The sequence below is a fragment of the Cydia strobilella genome, chromosome 3 (assembly GCF_947568885.1).
Source record: "Cydia strobilella chromosome 3, ilCydStro3.1, whole genome shotgun sequence".
Lineage (NCBI taxonomy): Eukaryota > Metazoa > Arthropoda > Insecta > Lepidoptera > Tortricidae > Cydia > Cydia strobilella.
Window position 1 is genome coordinate 681,597 of NC_086043.1, and position 21,135 is coordinate 702,731.

At 36.5% G+C, this 21,135-nt stretch overlaps 2 protein-coding genes across 4 annotated transcripts in view; one reads left to right on the top strand and one right to left on the bottom strand.

Annotated features, from left to right (window-relative positions):
- LOC134755637 (solute carrier family 12 member 4) overlaps positions 1-21,135 on the bottom strand; it is a 566,314-nt gene that overhangs the window by 335,018 nt on the left and 210,161 nt on the right. The gene's annotated exons all lie outside the window — the stretch shown is intronic.
- Positions 1,576-20,643, top strand: LOC134755648 (monocarboxylate transporter 9-like). Its single transcript, XM_063692174.1, has 8 exons — positions 1,576-1,867; positions 6,547-6,673; positions 9,777-10,199; positions 10,756-11,116; positions 11,583-11,730; positions 12,437-12,581; positions 14,859-15,050; positions 16,479-20,643. Exons 1-8 carry the CDS (start codon positions 1,742-1,744, stop codon positions 16,616-16,618), a joined length of 1,662 nt encoding a protein of 553 aa, XP_063548244.1. The 5' UTR covers positions 1,576-1,741; the 3' UTR covers positions 16,619-20,643.

The following is a 21,135-nucleotide window of genomic DNA, read 5'->3' on the forward strand; positions in this document are numbered from 1 at the left end:
CTTGGCCGGTTTTGATTTTTTTTCCTAACCAGAATTAATTCAACTTTTGAACGGCGAAAAGATTTGAAGAGGCTTAGTCGTTTCGAAACGGTTTGAGAAAAGGTAGGTAGTGCCCCGGGGTTTTTCAGTTTGTCTTGGCTCAGAACTAACGCGCCCCCAGATTTGTTAAGTAAATTTTTGATTGGCACACAGCTATAGCCAAGCTCTTAAGCCAGATATTTTGCATATTATTGCAGATAGTACAAACATCACCTAAATTAGGTAGAGAGAACTGTTTGCAAAGGATTTGCTGTAATGCTTGTCACTCGGGTTTTCCATCTGCGGTAGAATTACGTTGAATAAACTTGAAAATCCGTAGCATTGTGTGCGTAATTAAACTGAACAAATGTTACAGTAATGATAATTGATATAACGGTTTGCTATTTTGAATGACATTTATGGGTATTATTAAAATAAATCTTGTTTTTATATCTCAGATATAAATAATAATATAAATAAGCTAGGTGGTTGGATCAAGGGTCAGATGTAGATCGGTGATCTTGGACACGGCGCGGATAGTCCGGCGGTCCCTCTCTCAGCCAGCTTGGGGCCTGCCTCTCTGCTGGCGGAAGCCTAGGTTAGGTTTTTTATAATGTGTTTATATTTTTTTTTTGTGTTGTTTTTGTACGTGTTTTCGTATTTTACTTTTATATTCATATTATAAAATCCTAGCCTGAGAAAAATGATAAATAAAGAGATATAAATAAAAATTAGGTAGTAAATTGAAATACGAACAAGTTTTTAGGAATGACGCCAGAACACAAAAAATAAAAAAGCAATACTCGTACTTTTTCCTTAAGTTTGAACTTGCTTTCTAAGCAAAGAGTTCTATGATATTAAGCTAATTTGGCTCTAATTATCGTTTAATCAATAATTAGGAAACTGGTCCAAAGATCAATATTTAAATATAAGATAGGCGCCTTAATAATTAGGGATAGGTACTCGTTAGTTAAATTAAGAATTATGAAATATGATGTAAATGGGATACTGATTATTGTTAATATAAAATAGACATAAGATGCAAATATGTATAATAAAATTGACATGTAACTTTTGTTATGAATAAAGAAACTGAAACTGAACTGTACCGAGAACTAAAACACAAAATATATTTTAATTTTGCCATAATTATGCGTAGTAAGTATGTATGTATAATGAAAAAATACCAATACAAAAAAATATAGGAAACAACATATTGCCGAGTTTCTTCTCTTTTATAAACATTTTAATAAAAATGTTACCAGCCTTATGATTCTTGACCAAAAATTTTAGCTACATGCCTATCAACAAAATTATGGTAATTTTACTGACACCAAAATAATGTCTTAATAAAATGCGTCTTACGAATTGCACTAAATGTACATATATAACCGGTCGCACAATAAAACATTGAGAAAGCTCGACCGTTCGACCGTTCCTAATCAAACAGATACACTCGGCCGTGTCTGACGTGCCAATCAAACAAACAAATAAATAACCGGAGCATAGTGATAATTGTTATAAACATATACAATATTATAGCTTACTGCAAGACGTTTCCGAGTTAACGTTGTTTTCTCTGGGAATACCGAACCTCAATTACAATAATAAAATCTAAAGCCTTAAAGTAAATAGTGGTTGGTAAAACATTTCGATCCCCCGCCGCGTTATATATAAATAGTAGTTTGAGTGTAATAAGTTCATTAAGTATTGAGTGGTGAATATGAGTGGGAAGAAGAAGTATAGTGTGACCAGTGTTAGCAGTAGCAGTGGAGATGAGAAGTATGAGAGGGTGCCGCCTGAGGGGGGGTGGGGGTATCTCGTTTGCATCGGCCTGTCTGTTATTTTTGTAAGTATTTATTGGTTTTTTCAAGAGGTGTCTTATTAAAAGAAAAATAAAAAATAGAAGAAAATACAGGAATAATCGATTTAAATGAAAATTAAATTTGATATACATAATTTTGTGATCGAATCTAATAGGTTAAAAGTTATTCATCTCATTTTAAACTTATGGTTACTGTAATTTTAAAATGAGAGGTCAGGTGATAATATATAAATATATAAACGGGTTTCAAAATCCGAAAAATAAATCGATTCAGTCGTTTTATCAAAACTTTAGTTGAAAAAAAAAATTAAAAGGTGCATCGAAACAAATTAGGCACGGAAAATGATTTGCCCTTCTTATTTATACCTGATTTGTAGATTGGGTCAATAGTTTTTTCGTTGTCTTGTGTTTTGTCCCAAAAAGATGTGAAAAAGTGGATTTTATTGTATGAGATGAAATTTAGTTTAATTTTTCTTGTTCGAATTTTGAGTTAATTATGGACGACTGAGATCCGTTTAATAGAAGAAAATTTTTGTACATTGTTACTTAGGGTTAAGTAGTACATTTATACAAATAATTTCGGGACAGCAAAAACTAACCGTCGTCATCGCATTCCAACTATGAAAAACCGGCCAAGTGCGAGTCGGACTCGCGTACCGAGGGTTCCGTACATTACCACCATTACGTATTAATTTTAACAATGTATTTTTTATGTGAAACGTGAGTGAAAGGTAAATTGCGGTTTACGATTTATGACGTATTAAAAAAAACTACTTACTAGATCTCGTTCAAACCAATTTTCGGTGGAAGTTTGCATGGTAATGTACATCATATATTTTTTTCAGTTTTGTCATTCTCTTATTTTAGATTATTTTAGAGGTTACAGGGGGGGGGGCACACACATTTTATTATATTATATATTATAGACTCAATATCATTTTTGAAGACCTAACCATAGATACCCCACACGTATGGGTTTGATGAAAAAAAAATTGAGTTTCAGTTCCAAGTATGGAGCCCCCAATTTTTTTTATTTTTTTATTTTTGTGTGTAAATCTTAATGCGGTTCACAGAATACATCTACTTACCAAATTTCAACAGTATAGTTCTTATAGTTTCAGAGAAGTGGCTGTGACATACGGACGGACAGACAGACAGACAGACATACATGACGAATCTATAAGGGTTCCGTTTTTTGCCATTTGGCTACGGAACCCTAAAAAAGGTGTCTGTCGCTTTGTTTCTTAAAAGGGGATATCATAAGGATTTTATTAAACTTTTGCCTCCTGTGATCATTTGCGCCATATTTTTACCGACGAATGATTTTTATACTTACCATAAAAGTAAAGAAAACTTATACAAAAGCTATTTAATTATTATGGTGTTTAAGTCTTTTATATATTTACATATAATTTTTACCACTAAAACTAACTTACTTATTTCTTCCACTCTCACCACATTACCTACAAATTCTGACATGTGCTTCAGAAGACTCATTTATGCTTAAATAACTAAAATTACGAAAACAAAAAACTACAAGGAAAATTCTGATTTAACAAGTATGTAGGTTAATAAGAATATAGATTTTATTTTTATTATATTTTTTATTTTATTTAAAAGGTACACTAAACAGACAACATTCACAATAGTTACAAAGAGTACATGAGTGGTAGGTATTGCATAAGAATGCCATCCAAAGCAAGCATGCACAGCAAGAAACAAATATAAGGAGCAAAAACTATCCTAAAACTATAAAAAAGTATTCTAAAACTACTCAAAATTATCAGATTAACAGTTTCATGCAACCGTGGTGTAAAAAGCTGCGTCATCGTTGCGTTTTATATACGACAGTACGTGCGTAGACGCCATGCGTTTTTTGAATACAAGGGTCCTTTTTTTACTGACATTGCTTTTTTTATTTTGTTCCTCATATAATTATCTTTAGCAATTCATTACTTGCATACCTTTTTCAATTTCAAACATATCATTGTAATATTTGTAACGAAAACGTCCAAAAATTATAGGGAAAAACACACCTGACAAGAATTCTCTCTTGTTAACGCTTTTACAATTCACAACAATTATACATCTTGTTAGGGCTATATTTATCTTAAAAACAATTAATGTTTGATGATGATGATGTATTCCTGTTATCCCTCATTAGGGACATAGGGCTCGCAGAAGAATCCTCCATTTGTCACGATCTTGAGCGGCTACTTCCAGCTCTTTCCAGTCGAGTCCAGTTGAGCCAGCCTCTTTCTCAACTGATCGCCTCCATGTAGTACACGGCCTCCCCGACCGTCTACTGCCAGCCGAATTCCAGCGGAGACCCTGCTTGGCCAGATGGCTGTCCGGCCTACGGAGTACGTGTCCGATCCAACGCCACTTCCTTTCAAGGATTTCACATCCTATGGGTTTCTGCTCAGTCATCTGCCATAGTCTGACGTTTGAGATGGTTCGTTAATTAATGTTTACCTACTGCAAAACTTATGACATGACAGCTCATGCCGGAAGGCTCTACGGCGAAAAACTAAAATCGACATTTCTGTATCTGCCTCTCATCTCTATAGCTCGAATACGCAAGAGCGATTAAGAGGTAGATAACGAAATTTCGATTTTCGTTTTTCTCGGTAGGCTGAGGTTTCATTGTTAGCCATAACGAGCGCTGTGATCATTTCTTCCTCCACCACCCGTTTTGCACGCAGCGAATACCTGACGGTATTTTGACATGCGCGTGACCGTCCATCTCGTGTGATAGGTATTATCAACTCAGCCTTGCTCCCTAACCTCTTCTGCTCGAATCGTTTGAACTGAATTTTTATCTAGCGTAATTTAAAATATTATAATTGACACGTTCAGTTGATAACGAAGAGCTAAATTTAATGATACTGTTGCCTAGCAGTTGTGACAGAGTTAGTTTTAAACAGTTACGTAAAAGAGGTTGAGTTGGGAGAGTGTATTTTATTAACCAATTTCCTTCAAAACCAATTAACCTTTAAGAAAAGAGCGTACTCCCTTCTTAATGGCTGGCAAAGCAGTTGTTATCAAAGATGAAAGGTGTCGGTAAAAATATTAGTAATTAGAGTAAATTTCAAACTTTTTAGTTGGAAGCTGTAAAGATTAACTGAAAATAATATCATTTTTATTAAAACTGTCCGTTTATATAGATGGGATTCATTATTTACAATTTAACACATACTATATAATCGCCAATAATGATGATAAATCAATTAAATGTGGTTACAACTATATGATAAAAATAATAACTTGTATAGGGTCTCTCCCAGAAGTCGTCGACAACATCAAAGGTCTTATAGGCTTCTTGGAAAAGTTGGGTTGGCAAGAGTAGTGCCGACAACCCATCACGCAAAATAGGCGCAATAATATGACGTCGACTTGCGAAAACCAAGCCCGCGAAAACCTATAATAACTAGTATACCTACTACACCTAACTACGCACGAACAATTAACTCGCGCGACTCGCATTTTTATTTTGTGTGATGCACTACATATGTATGTACAGTAGGCTTGCCTGCCTGCAGTAGGCTTTTCTGCCTTAGAATAGCTGTAGGGACCCCCTTATTTTGCGATTTTCGAAAGTATGTATTTAATACTTATACAGTATTTTTTTACAATATCTTGTGTCCCACTGCTCGGAAATGGATCTGAGGGACGCGACAGCCAGGGCTGTCAACACCGCTGCCTACATCCATCGTATAAAATAAAAATGGAACCACGACACGAAAAGAAGAAGACTGATGGGCAAAGGCCTCCCCTTTCTTCCGCCAGTCGCTGCAAAAAGCGTCGAAAGTCACCCCGCCATCTCTTTTCTGGTCTGCCTCTAACCCGGCTAATCTGCCGAAAAAAATTTAACCTCCGATAGAAAATGGACCAGCCAAACTGTATGAAAGATCACGTGACTGCAAACGCAAATCGAAGCGCGTGACGTCACGGCGTGAGAAACACGCACAGACAAGTTGTCAAACCTGGTGGTCCTCTGGCACCGACAGTCGTTTGTTTATCACCTCGTTACGCCATCCAGATCAGTTGACAGCTTGGAGCATTTTTGCGCGAAATTTAAAAACTAAACTAATTAACGTCGATTTTTTATTAAAAATTAATTATTAAAAAAAATATTTTTTTTGCTATAATTACGTATTTATAGTGAAAACAGTTCTAAAAAAAACCGGCCAAGTGCGAGTCGGACTCGCGCACCGAGGGTTCCGTACTTTTATAGTATTTGTTGTTATAGCGGCAACAAAAATACATCATCTGTGAAAATTTCAACTGTCCAGCTATTACGGTTCATGAGATACAGCCTGGTGACAGACAGGCGGACGGACGGACAGCGGAGTCTTAGTAATAGGGTACCGTTCTTACCCTTTGGGTACGGAACCCTAAAAATTGCCAACATTTTTATTTTATTTTATTTTATTTTATCCCTCCCCTCATGGAGACTGTATAAAGGAGCCAAATCTCTATGTATAAAAAGTGTCCATCAAAAAACAGTAATTAGGCGGCGCCACCATACACCGAAATACTACCAAAAACAACCTACGTAATTTAGTCGGGTCAGGGTTTAACGCGGTCACTTTTACAACAATTCTGCCATAAGAGATTGTGATCCTTTCTATACCATCCATACCTCCCCTAACATCCCTATTGTCAGTTGACAGTGTGAATGACAGTACGTGTTTCCACAGATCGCCGGCACGGCACACCAGCCAGTATTCGGGTTCATCTACAACGAGTTTCTGAATGATGTGGGCGCGGGAACTGGCGCCGTCACTGTCGTATATGGAGTCTTCCAAGTCACTCTAGCTATTGCAGGTTAGACAACATTCGATAACATCTTTTTACTTAATATTGTCTTCGGTTACCGCGATAGTTACTCATGAAATAAAACTATGAAAACGGATTATATCGCGTATATTGAATTTATAATACATCCCGACGTTTCGAACTCTTTACAGCGTTCGTGGTCAACGGGTGACTGAGGAAAAATTACAAAGTGCAAAAATACCCACATACTAAAATAATGAACAATCATAGACTACAAACTTTAAGGCTGGTTGTACATGCAAAATCGGTTCATAAGGCTAGTTATACACTATAATTATTTTTCCAAGTAAAGATATATATATATATACGCGATAAAAACTACGCCGGCTCCAACCCTACAACACGGACCCGAGAAGATTTAATTCCCTCCTAAATTGTAGGAGGGTATCCCAATATAGGACCGGCAACAAACTCGGCGGGACACATCTTCGAAACGAGAGTTCGAAACGTCGGGATGTATTATAAATTCAATATACGCGATATAATCCGTTTTCATAGTTTTATTTCATCTTTTTATTTATTTATTTATAACCAAGGAAGGGTCCTGGATTTTCCCCAGGCTACCATCCTCCCACACAGTCCTACCGCTCTAATTACCCTATCTGACTTGGGCTCTATTACACTAGGGCCTATGTAATAGAGCCTGTCAGGTTCGGAAAACAAAAATAAAAAAACCATTTTGATTTCAATCGGTTCTTAAGGCTCTCAGCAATGTACAGGAAGCTGCAGAGATAACTGAACCCCATGCAAAGAAGTTTATATGCAGAGGGGTCAGTTATTTCTGCAGCTTCCTGTACATGTGACTACCCTGGAGATGCACGCAATGCACGCGTGCATTCGTACGGGCCGTATGCTTGTTTGCTACCGAGAATATAAAAAAAACCGCAGAAAAAAATCAACAGTTGGCGCAAAATACTAGTTGACACGTAGCATTAAAGGTATACAACGGAAAATGCAAAAAAAAGAGCACACCTTATTTAAATAATAAAAAAAATGTCATTCAATGCGTAATGTCTACTTATTCGCAAATACAACATGTGTTTCATATTAATTTAAGTAGGCACTATTTTTTATGGATTTAATGTGGTCACCGAGTTTCGTTTCGAGCATAGCTCACTAACTTTATTTTTAGCCAAAAACCTCAAAATTAGTACAATTAGTAGTAGTCGGTCTATTTAAAGCAAGAGTGAATAGGCTATTACTGAACCGGTGAATATACAAAACAGTCGGAATATTCCCGATCGCAGTTTAACAATGAAATCGCGTGTTTTCACATATCTATTTCATCAATAACCTATTGTAGGGACATGACGGTGACGCGGATTATAGTCATCATTTTTGGTATATAGACAGTTCAAAGGAGCATTTATTTTAGTCCAGTCAGTCGCTTAGCGCAAGGCATACAGTGCGCACACTTAACTAATACGTCGGACACAATTACAATTATTAAAATTAATCAATTGTTATGTTATTACAATTATGTCTGAGGGGTGTTGACCAGCAGCGAGTGTGGTCGCACATTCGCTGCAAAAATTGGCTATGTCAGTCACCTGAGAGCGCACCAGCGACGCTCTCAGCGGCAAAACGCAGTCGCTGTGGCCGAAATCGGCTAGATGATGATGATGAACTAATATGATACCGCGCCTGGCCTGTACTTGACCTTGTATAAATCTATTTTCGTTACCTTTCGATATGTTTGGAGTCAGAATAAATCGGTGTTATAAAGTGGAATGGTTTTACCTCATCTCTCATAATAGGGTAATTTTAACTATTTCATCTGTACTGTTTTCCTTTTATTCAGGTATTTCAATTCATTATTTTTTTCAAAAATTATATACAGCTCTCTAACTACTACCAAATATTCACCTAAAATATTGATTCAAACAACGCGGAAAAACTCTTGACCCATCGCAACTCTATTATTGACCTTGTTCGGAATTCTATTAGCATGTAACTGTCTATAGCTACACGAAGTACTACTAATTAATTATCAAGGAAAAATATCAATAGAGATGTCATCATATTGTCTTCGGTTACCGCGATAGTTACTCATGAAATAAAACTATGAAAACGGATTATATCGCGTATATTGAATTTATAATACATCCCGACGTTTCGAACCCTTTAATAGAGATCTTTAATAGAGGTCTTTAGAGATGTCATCATAAACGTAGTAAATCCTGTACTGTACTACTTTGTTGAGGTGGCAATATTTTGGCTCATTACGTACATAATTATTTGAGGAAGTACATATAGGAATTTAACAATGGACCAGAAAAATGGATAATCAATAAAAAAAAAATACAAACTTAGTTCTAGCAAAAATGAAAATTACGTCTTCATATGACCTTAATATCCTTAGGTTCAAGCTATTTTATGTAGGTTCAGTGGTCTAAAAAAGGGTTAAATTGTAAACATTTATATGATGGTTGTAAAAAGCCTTACGAGAGTTACGAGTGTTGTTACAGTATTTTAATTAAATCTGTACAAACTCTAATAGGTCGCTTTTTGACAGGTTTCGAATTGCAGCCGTAATTGGTTTTGACTCACGATTTATGCAACTGTTTAATAATGACTCGTTTATTAATATGAATCTATTCTACATTAATAATTTCAAGATAAATAACATGGGTCTCTATTTGTTTGACATAATTTTTGAGTCATATATTATCATTAGTCATAATTTGGTTTTTCTCAGAAACGCGTAACTTTTCAGGATTGGCATAAAACAAACCTAACCTAATCTAACCTATCTATAGGATAACCTGAGGAAAATCCTGAAAAGTTAACGGTTTCGGAATTATGACTAATGATAATATGACAATCATTACATTATGACTCAATAATTATGTCAAACAAAGGGACCCCAAATAACATATCTCTCAACTAACATAGCGGTTTCACTCACGTGTTTTTAGTCTAGGCTCTCCGAAACATGTCGCGCGAGTGACTAAAAACACGTGAGTGAAACCGCTATGTTAGTTAAGTTAATATGTCTCAAGATAGTTTAAATTCGAACATATCTCTCGTTAAAAATAACTAAAATCCTATTGTGTCAGTATTTCAATTGGTAACATTTTTGTCGTTTCAGGATTTTCGGCGAACATCGCTCTAAAAAGGCTATCACTAAGACAAGTGGGTCTTATCGGAGCATTTATATACACACTAGCGTCCTTCCTGGCCATTTTCGTCACGTCAACGACCCAATTAATTATAACTAACGGCTTCCTCCAAGGCTTAGGAATGGGTCTCCTCATTCCTATTTCATATACAAGCTTTAACAGTTACTTTACAAAGAAAAAGGTGCTCTATTTGAGCCTGTGTAAGGCTTCTATTGGGATGATCACGATGTTGTATCCGTTATTCATCAAGTTTACTATTACCGAGTTTGGGTTCAGAGGGACGTTGGCTGTATTGTGCGCCATTTCGGCGCATAGCATATTTGGAGCTGTTGTGATGCACCCTGTCGAGTGGCATATGGTGAAACAGATGAAGCCGTGTGAGAAAATAGTTCGTAAGTACCTAAAATTGCAAAGTATATATTTTTTTAAATGACAAAGTTGTACTGTCAAAATTAACGACATGTAGGTAAGGCTAGTTATTCGTTTCAAACAGACATAGTATAGTAGTTATAGAAATGAAACCGAGCGACAGAGAAAGACATATTCATGTATTGACAGGGTAATGTATGGCAGCATAATCCTTTTTCTCTTTCACTCTTATAAATTTCGGCCTCCTACGTCTCCTACCTATGCTGCCATAACATAACAAAAGCATGGCACTATTTTCTCTTTCCTCTTATAGGAATCGCAATAAAACTATCTTTCTCTATCAAAGAGTGTCAGGCCCTTGGTTTCAAAAGAGAAATGGTTTTATTTATTTATACAGATTCCACAGACAAACTTATTTTGTAGTTAAAGGCCTATAATTCAACACTTTTAACTTATTAAATTGAAAAGCTTTGGAGCAGCGACTAGGAAAATACCTCTAACCAAAGTGAAAATTTCTCTTTATTAGGTACCTTCCCAAACGTGAACAATACAGGCCTCATCTAAAGACATTTTTTTTAGTTATCCCTCCAACTCCCGCCGTCGAAAAAGAATCTCAATTCGAATTCACCAAAGACGGCCAAACTCTATCACCGCAGCTGCAAACAAACACCGCAAAATCCGTCGAAAACCTATACATCCACGCTCAGATCGCCAGAAAATCTTCCGATTTCCTTTTCGTACCGAAATTAACCGACTCGAGGAGATTAAGCATTCCTGTGGTCCTAATACCCGAGGACGGAATGACAGATAGCAGATTCAACTCATCAGACAACGTGTATCTTGAGAACTTGTACAAAGCTGCCTCGGTGTCGAGTTTGGGCAATTTCGGAGGTATCGCGGCGGAACCGATGCCGATCATCAAGAACAAAGACGGAAAATGGTAATTAATCATTTATCTTTTAATAGGACTGACAATTTATGAGCAATAAAAGCGGATTTGAAATTAATTAAAGTGAAGTTAAGTCACTTCGCTCTTGAATGAGTTGGTAAGCTTTAGAAGCTTATGAATTTGCAAATGTTTTCTCGTAATACCGTGTGACATAACTCTTGTTACTGGGTTTGAAAACAGAGTAAATAATATTAATACCTATATAATCATTATGTTATTTGCTTCAAATTACTCACAAATGGCAGAAAAGTCTTGATGTCTGTGGCAGTAAGTTTTGACAAAATTCTTGTATTACTATGAAGCAAATTCAATTAGGAGCACTAGGTAACATTTCCAAGGAATTCTTATACCTATTGTTTATGTCGTGAACCCTTATGAATTGAGGCTTTTTCTATGCAGCATCGCCTAAATAATAGCAATGTAGAACTATCAATTAATTGCAATTACATTATTCCAGGCAAACAGTCGCTGAGTTCTTAGACTTGACGCTGCTGAAGGATTGGATATTCGACAACATTGCTTTCGGGATGTCGTTGGCTTTCTTCGCCGACCTCACGTTCTTCACGCTGGAGCCGATGTTTTTGGACAAAAACGGCTTAAGTCGGGTAAGCAGCATATCTTTAGCATCAGAATCAGAATTTCTCTGTCTTTGATTCTGATCTTTAGCATAACTACCATCAATAACACTGTCATCTGACCATTTGTAAACTTTACAGCCAAGTTTACCGTAATCACTACACTTAATGAAACAAAGTCCCCCGCTGCGTCTGTCTGTGTGTATGTTCGCTATAAACTCTAAAACTACTACTTGGTTTAGGTTTATAATTGTGACGTTTTCAACCAAAAGGTACCACATTGTCGCTTGTCGATAAGGTTGATTTCGAATTGAAACTATATGGAAATAGCGCCTTATTAACAACCGACAATAAGTACCCTTTTGGTTGAAAATGGCACAATTTGTTAAGGTTTTGTGTAACCCTTGCGAAGCCGGGGCGGGTCGCTAGTTTTTAGGGTTCCGTACCCAAAGGGTAAAACCGGGACCCTATTACTAAGACTCCGCTGTCCGTCTGTCTGTCTGTCACCAGACTGTATCTAATGAACCGTGATAGCTAGACAGTTGAAATTTTCACAGATGATGTATTTCTGTTGCCGCTATAACAACAAATACTAAAAAGTACGGAACCCTCGGTGGGCGAGTCCAACTCGCACTTGCCCGGTTTTTTAATAAAATAAACTAACAACGTCATTACCCAAAAGTCCCAAAACCAATGAGAAAACGATAATACAATCAATCATGGTCTTTTTTTACAGGGCGAGATAGCAAGTATAATAGCGATTGGCGGCGCCACTGATATGTCAGCCAGGTTACTGCTTGGTGTCACCGGGCATTTCTTCACTCTGAACAGCCGTTACATGTATTACTCTGGAGCGCTCTTCACTGCGATATTCCGGATAGGTAAGCCATCTATTTACACTGATCAACAGGGTTCTCTGCCTTTTCGCCGAAAATTGTATTGCCGAATATCACTTACCAACCAACTTTTCGCAGAAGTCTCATTTGGCCGAATTTCATTTCCCAACTTTACATAATCCAACCTAACCTAACCCAACCTAGTACGTCATTTTCATTTCCCAACTATGGGGTTGGGAAATGAAATGGTTGCGAAATAATTATTTGGTAAAAGTTATTCGGCCAAATGAGACTTCTGCGAAAAGTTGGTTGGCAAGTGAAATTCGGCAATACAATTTTCGGCGAAAATGCAGGATCCCGATCAACAGATACTGTCTGAGCATATTCGTACTCATTCTGCGTATTGTTACCTCATGACTAAGGATATTGATATAAAAAAAAAGCCGTCAGCAATATCCACAGGTAAAAAAGTAGAATGTTGCTGACTTTGCTTCTAAATGATAAAGCCTCCATCGAGTTTCTGCGTGTAACTTAAAAAGCGAGAAAACTTTTGGTAGTTCCCACCTTGCTGTTCCTAGGATAAGTTAACAGAGACGTAGAATTAAACATGTTACAATATTTTAAGCTAGCTGAAAATAATTTTGAATTCTTTATACTTAAAAAGTTATATGATATACTAAGTTGCCTTAAGCATAGAGTAACTTATACTAGAGCGGTACTGTCATAGTAAATTTTGTAACCCCAGTAAATTCACTGCCATCTGTCGACACACTTTAAAACTAAAAATGAAGATTTATAAAAATACGATAAAATGTATTTAAATATGGATAAATGTTTTTTTTTATTTTGCATTAATTATTTTTATGATTTTGACCCATATTCTTTTACTGATATGCGTTAAAATTGTTAAATAACAAACGAAACCGTCAACACCATCTATACGACAGTAGGCCAAAGCTAGTAGCGCCCTCTGAACGAGAATCAAATTTTCTTGATTTTCGAAGCACGTTTTTTTCTTAGACTGTATCCATCTATTACGGAGTTATATCTATCTTTGCCTTAAGATAGGTAAAGAGGTAATAAGCGGACGTTGTTACAATAGAACTAAGCCTACAGTAGCTCAGTAGCTCAGTACCTGGTAAAGTCGCCATCAGATATATCGGGGTGGCCAAGGGGCTAAAAAATATCTGAATATGCACTCCAACGCCCTGATAATAAAGGCGTGTTCAGATTTATAAGCGCCTTGGCCGCCCCGGTATATCTGCTGACGACTATACCTATATGTGACGTTTTCATCCAAAAGGTACCACATTGTCGCTTGTCAATAAGGTTGATTTCTAATTGAAGCTATATGGAAATAGCGCCTTACTGACAAGCGACAATAAGTACCATTTTCATTGAAAGTGGCCCATAAGTGGTACAAGTTTTCTTTTAAGCTAGGAACTTGAGACTTGGTAAAAGGGCATTAAAATAGACGAAAACTAATTTCACAGTTTTTCAAACAGCAAACAGGCCACAGAGTACTTTTTCATGACAATTTTTACAAGCAATAAAATTAACCAAAAATTACAAGGAACAATTACACATATGTTTTTTCTGATTAAAATGAGATTTGTAAATCGTCAGCCGGGTGTTCGTCGTTAGGTGATTATAAATTATCTAAACTGGATTAAAGCGGAACGCTGAGTATCTCATCAGCATACTTATTTACATTTCGATTGCATTGATGTGCGTTATCTTCTAATAAAACGAGTTGAATGGGAAAAAGATAAAATCGTAGTACATAATGATAAGTACGAACATGATAAGTGCTTTGTAACCATTAAGTCCCCGGCAAGCTCGGTTCTCCATACAAACGTAGTTACGCTCTCATTTTAAAACGACTCGCTAGATTGCTCTGATACTTTGTACTTACAATAAGATAAGGTATATCTGGGTCTATAATTAGTTTATGTAGCTTCAGATATCAAAGTAAAAAAAAATACAGCGTATTTAAGTTTTTCATACAAAACTTGTTTTTGCTTTTGTTTGTTTTATAAACTGGAGCTTTATAAACTTATTACAGACCTAGATATACCTCATGTCATTGTATATGCAGTTTCGTTACAATCCAACACGTAGTTTTAAAATGAGAACGAAACTCCGTCTGTATGGAAACGTGAAATTGGACCGAGCTTGCCGGGGACTTAATAAGGGCAAGGTACATTTAAAATTACAGGTCTCAAAATTGATTTTAAAAAGCTACAAACACCCACCGATAAATTTGTCTTATGGCTTATTTTGTGACATTCGCCGTATATAAATGTATTTGTTCTTTTTCAGTTCTCACACAATGCACCACCTACCTTCCGCTCCTGGTCTTGACCGGCATTTTAGGCTCCTTACGGTCTCTACTGCACATAGCGCAGCCTATAGTGATGGCTGAGCATGTGCCGATTGAGCGGTATCCATCCGCTTATGGACTGTACATGTTGATCACTGGAGCCTTGAGTTTGAGCATCGGGCCTTTGATAGGTAAGAGAAAAATCATTAAGTTTACTCCACATCCCTCAAAAAAATGCACCGTTTATTCAGCAAATGTTTGACTCGAACGCGTCAAGGCCTCAAGTTTTGGTGTAGTCACTTCTTTAACCCAGAACATAATTATAAATATGTATTTCTCTATAAATGTTCTTAAGATTGTTTCCCCATAATATAGTGCCGTATTAGACCCATGCGTGTATATCAGCGATATAGGTTAAAAATCTCAATAGATATTTGCTATCCTGCTACCTTACAATAGATTAATGTAACCTCAAAATAAGCAAAGCTTATACCTTAGGTTAGATTAGGTAGGTATTAGACTCCGACCACGCTAAGTTTGCAGCAAATACTGGCAAAGTAATGACATAGGAGCGCCATACTTGAAGCAGCAGTTGTCATCAAAACATAGCGTATGACATACACATCGTCCACTTCACACAACAGACGATACGTAAACCTTATCACAAATACATAAGGCCTACCAATGATTAGTTTAAAGTGTTAGTACATTACATATAATATATCAGTTCAGGGAGGAGTAAACATAATTTGCAAAATTATCCCAACCGCCAAGCGATACGTCAACATCTAATCCCTATTTACTCCCACAAGCTTTCACCCTTGATTGTACGCTTAACTACAACCTGAAACTTAAATAATATCTTATACATGTACACTTAAGGTTCAGAATACTATAGCAGGTAAAAGGAGTACATTGTCTTAACAGAACCCGCATAGAAGCTCGACGAGTCTAGCTATTGACAGATCAATAACCTACTTAAGTTTTAGCCACCCTTGGGTTATTAAGAAAAAACAATATCCATAATACACACGTAGTTTCTTGGTTTTACATATAACCTTCAACCTTTTAACCTTTTTTCTTTCGTTTAAATGCGTAAGTTTACAATCTCACAAATAGTACATATAAAAAAATGTTTAAATATCTCTTCAAACTTTCTTTTTTGTTATACTGGATTCTGCCCGTAAAATAATATATTCCAAATAATGTATGTACTTATACGCATATAAATGCGCTGAATACGTATTTAGCATAAATATTTTCCATTTCATTTCTATAAAAGGAATGTACCTATATTAAATGTACATTTCTTTTTATTATCAAAACTTGATCGTGGAGCACTTCAAATACGTCCCCCAATATAAGAGAAATCATCTCAAAGCGACTTACGAATAACAAATAAACATTCCGAAATACGTAGCGAGGTCATAAAAAATTAATTTATAACTATGAAAATAGGCTATTTCGCTTCAATATCGCAGACAAAAACAAATAGGTACCTATGTTATTTCCGACGAAGCCAGAATAACATTTGTTGGGATAAAATAAGCGGCGACATGCGTAAATACGGATACGTTTGTGAATAAATATGTGGAAGTAAAAATATGTCATATTTTCAGGTTTCGTCCGCGATTACACCGACAGCTACGAGATCGCGTTCTACATGCTCACAATCTGCAACTTGTCCTGCGTGGTCCCTTGGACCATTGAAGCCATCATCAGATTCTCTACCCGAAAAACCTCTCATCTGGAAACGTGATGGAAGAATTACCTTTACTGTGAAAGAACCTTTAGAAGAGCAAAAACTGTAAATAGTGTAGCTAATGAACTACGGTATAGCCCATAAGATTACTTGATATGGCAATGGGCAAGCCACGAAGTCCGAAGACCAGTGGCGTAGCTAGGCGTGGGCGAAACGGCCCTTCGCCCATGGCCCCGCGAGAGGCAACCCTTTTTATGACCTTGGGAATACGCATTGAAAGAAAAGGACCTCGCAGAAGCGAGTTCCATAAGATTGCTTGATATGGCAATGGGCAAGCCACGAAGTCCGAAGACCAGTGGCGTAGCTAGGCGTGGGCGAAATGGCCCTTCGCCCATGGCCCCGCGAGAGGCAACCCTTTTTATGACCTTGGGAATACGCATTGAAAGAAAAGGACCTCGTAGAAGCGAGTTCCATAAGGTTGCTTGATATGGCAATGGGCAAGCCACGAAGTCCGAAGACCAGTGGCGTAGCTAGGCGTGGGCGAAACGGCCGTTCGCCCATGGCCCCGCGGGAGGCAACCCTTATAATGACCTTGGGAATACGCATTGAAAGAAAAGGGCCTCGCAGAAGCGCCTTCGCCGACGGCTAGGTCTAGGCTAGTTCACGCTAAGCCACTGCCGAAGACAATATGGCCCTTGGGATACTAAATGCCTATAATGGCGACCATGGACCATAAATCTCTGCGCTGTGCGGCTCTAGAGAATACGAAGGGGCTACAGCGCGGAACGGTCCTAGGCAATACGGACAGACATCTTAATAATCGCAGGACATTGTGGTGATAGAAGTAGTCATTAGAGGACTATATTCAATGTTAGGGAAATAGATAGTGTAACTAATTTTGTGACTGTTAAGCCTGTTAAAAATCAAAATTATAATGATTATAATTACTTTATGATTCAGGTATATTCGATTGAAGCCCAGTAAAATTGATTGCCAGTCGCTAGGTCTTTATGTTGTGCCAAAGAATAGATAAAAGAAATATTGCTGGATGACACCAATGACTTATCTTTTTAAATATTGACATCATCGTCATTGCTTTATTGTGTTCTTGTATTGACATTGTTTTATTGTGTTCTTGTATTGACATTGTTTTTTTTTTTTTTTACAATTGTGACATTTTTAATTTATTTCTATTTGCATTGTTTTGTTAATATTAATTGTAACTTCATTTATACTGATGTTCAATTCTAATTCTTATTATTATTATTACAAAAACAAACGATCATTATACCAATGAGGATATAATTAGATAGAGCGGTACTGTCATAGTAAATTTTGTAACCGCTGTAAATTCACTGCCATCTATCGACATACTTTAAAACTAAAAATGAAGATTTATAAAAATACGTTAAAATGTATTTAAATATGGATAAATGATTTTTTTATGTGCATTAATTATTTTTATATGATTTTGACCCATGTTCTTCCATTGATATGCGTTAAAATTATAAATAACAAACAAAACCGTCAACGCCCTCTATACGAGACTAGGCCAAAACTAGTGGCGCCCTCTGATCGAGAATCAAATTTTCGTGATTTTCGAGGCACGTTTTTTCCTTAGACTGTATCCATCTATTACGGAGTTATATCTATCTTTGATTATACGAAAAGTAGTACAAGCTGAAATGTACGTATATTTTACCTGTGTGAAAATTGTATACATGTGATAAATAAACTAAACTAAACTAATGCGAGCCGGAAATTATCAGTATGAATGATATTTAAGTAGTGACAGTTTAACGATAGAAATAATCAAAATTTAAATGAAATGAAGGATCAAAATTATTCACGACCATCTTGATAGTGTCAAGCCCGCAAAAGAAATGAGATGATTGTTTAGATAAAATAGATAAGATAAGATAATTATGATTGTTATCAGTTTCCTTTTAAATACCATGTTTTTAGTGAATCTTCTGTACAATTATATATTATATATACACAGTAGTTTTGTTATGCTTTGATTAGATCAACGCGCTACGCAAGATCCCCGATGGTATCTTAAGTATTAAGTCGCTCCTTGACCCAACGTTCTATTAGCGAAAAGCCGAGAAAGTCGAAGATTATAGGCGGGTTATCATAACTTGAACGGAAATAACTTTATCTGGAGCGAGCAGGAAAATTGGATGAAAAACGTGAAATTGAAAGCATGTTAGTGAAAATGCCAAGTTAACCTAGTTGGCTGTTTACGTAGACTTACATTTGCTAAAAAGAATTTAATTCTACTTAAGTATGTTCATATTCTTTAATCAATTAGCCTCATGCATGAAGTCTATATTTGAACGAAATATGTTTTATTCGGATGTTTGTTACCGTTATATCATGTTACAAATGCATTTCCGTTTTTAAATTACCATTTAATTGCTTAAAATTATAAATAAAAAGTACAAAAATTTGCCCGCGAAAAGCTAGTTAGCGAAACGCTCGAAACGCCACGTGACGTCACGCGTTCGACAGATTAGTGTCATTAGTAGCAAACGTCAGTTGGGCCGCCCAACGTGTGACGTCATCACGCTCTGTCGAATTCGCGCCAAAAATTATGAGCGTTTCAACCGCTCAAAAATTTTCAACATTTTAAATATTTTTTAATAAAATAATGTTAAGGTTTACAAAAGTATTTTTATCATTTCCGGTGTTCCAACGATATAAATTATGAATCCAAAAATAAAAATAAATTCATGCATGGAGCTAATTGCCGAGCAGATGAGTATGTGCCAATTTATTGATAAAACCTTAAACGAAATATTAATGAAAGTAGTTTGAGATCATATTGTAATAATTGCTGCCATAAATTATTTGTAGAAAGGAGTTATTAGATATAGTTATACTTAATAACTAGTCCTACTAGTAGTAAGTAGAGTTTCTTACTTACCTGTGGATTAGGTTGAAGATTCTTACCTGTAAATAAAAATTAGTTATTAAGAAATTACTCATAAATTAATTAGTTGCAAGGAGCAATGTCATTAGTAAATTTCTAAGGCCATTGACACACTGACAGCAAGATCCGGACGGAGTGACAGATTTAACAATGAAAATGAAAAATCGTTTATTATACAATCATTTATACAATCATTGTGTTACAATTTGAGAAAGGGTTGGGACCTCCTAGTAAGTATTGCAATACTTGTGACAGGAGACCCCGCTCTTCCAGCAGCAAGTTAAGGGTACAACCAATACAATAATAGTTTTATGTAGGTACAGAAAGTAACAAATTGAATTATAATTAAATTGTGCCATTTAGGGTTTACTTTACATTGGACATGTCATACATGTTAGTATTGACAACCAATTTAGCTTGAACTCAAAATGGATCAAAAATTTTCCTCTGTGACCATACATTAGCGAATAAATAAATTATGTCTAGTAGCATACAGGTTAGATCGTGATGTGAGGTGTATTTAATGCCTTATATTTATACATATATTCTAGCAATTTACTACTTTGTCACCGCAATATAAAAAGAATAAAGTGATCAGGGGCCGGTTTCTCAAAAGCTTGTAATACAAGTGGAAGTCCCTTTCTAAGAAAAGCTGTCAAAAAGTGACATCCGCTTGTATTACAAGTTACAAGCTTTTGAGAAACGGGCCCCAGGGACTAAATTAGTTCGTGATACTTTTATTTGTGAGGGTTTTCGTTTGTAGCTCATGCAAGTATAAATACAGTGCGACATAAAATGTGTGCGAACTAAAAAAAAAACCGGCCAAGTGCGAGTCGGACTCGCCCACCGAGGGTTCCGTACTTTTTAGTATTTGTTGTTATAGCGGCAACAGAAATACATCATCTGTGAAAATTTCAACTGTCTAGCTACCACGGTTCATGAGATACGCCCTGGTGACAGACGGACAGCGGAGTCTTAGTAATAGGGTCCCGTTTTTACCCTTTGGGTACGGAACCCTAAAAATTACATACTAAATTGTTGCCATTTTACGTTAAAAATGAGACAGTTACGTAGGAAGTGGCGCCCTCATTTATTTTCTACAATTTTATGTCACACTGTATATGCGGCATTATAACTACCATTTTATAGTTACTGTACAATCGCCCTCGAGTAGGACAATTGTTTTTCGAGAGAAATTAAACGATCTATGCCAGTGAAAGCGAATCAATCAAAAGCCAACTCACCCCGTGTCTGCATGTCGAACGCCTGGTCGGTACCGACACTCTCCAACGGCGAGTTGATGCTGTAGTGGCTGCTGTGAGGGTTTTTAGCACACAAATCGACAGATTTAATACGTTTTTGGTTTATCGCGACGAACGAGCTTGCGCCTACGAGAATGAGCGGCGATCGAATCGATCTACCTTCAACTGGCTTTTCATAAACGTCAAAAATATTCGAAAACTACCCTACCTACTGTCGCTAATCAATGTATTCCATTTTACGATATATAGAATATTTCTAAAAAAAAAAACAACAATTAAAACTAAACTAGATATGGTGTCCGGAACCATCATTCCGCCCACCAATACGAAGTATTTTACGAATAAACTAGTCTATAGGTAAAGGACACAACTTTACC

Bases quoted from the DNA above. Each gene is read 5' to 3' on its own strand.
- LOC134755648 (XM_063692174.1), top strand. From the start codon at position 1,742: ATGAGTGGGAAGAAGAAGTATAGTGTGACCAGTGTTAGCAGTAGCAGT. The intron at 11,117-11,582 runs GTAATTAATCAT...ACATTATTCCAG, and splicing joins AAGAACAAAGACGGAAAATG to GCAAACAGTCGCTGAGTTCT. The intron at 15,051-16,478 runs GTAAGAGAAAAA...TCATATTTTCAG, and splicing joins GAGCATCGGGCCTTTGATAG to GTTTCGTCCGCGATTACACC.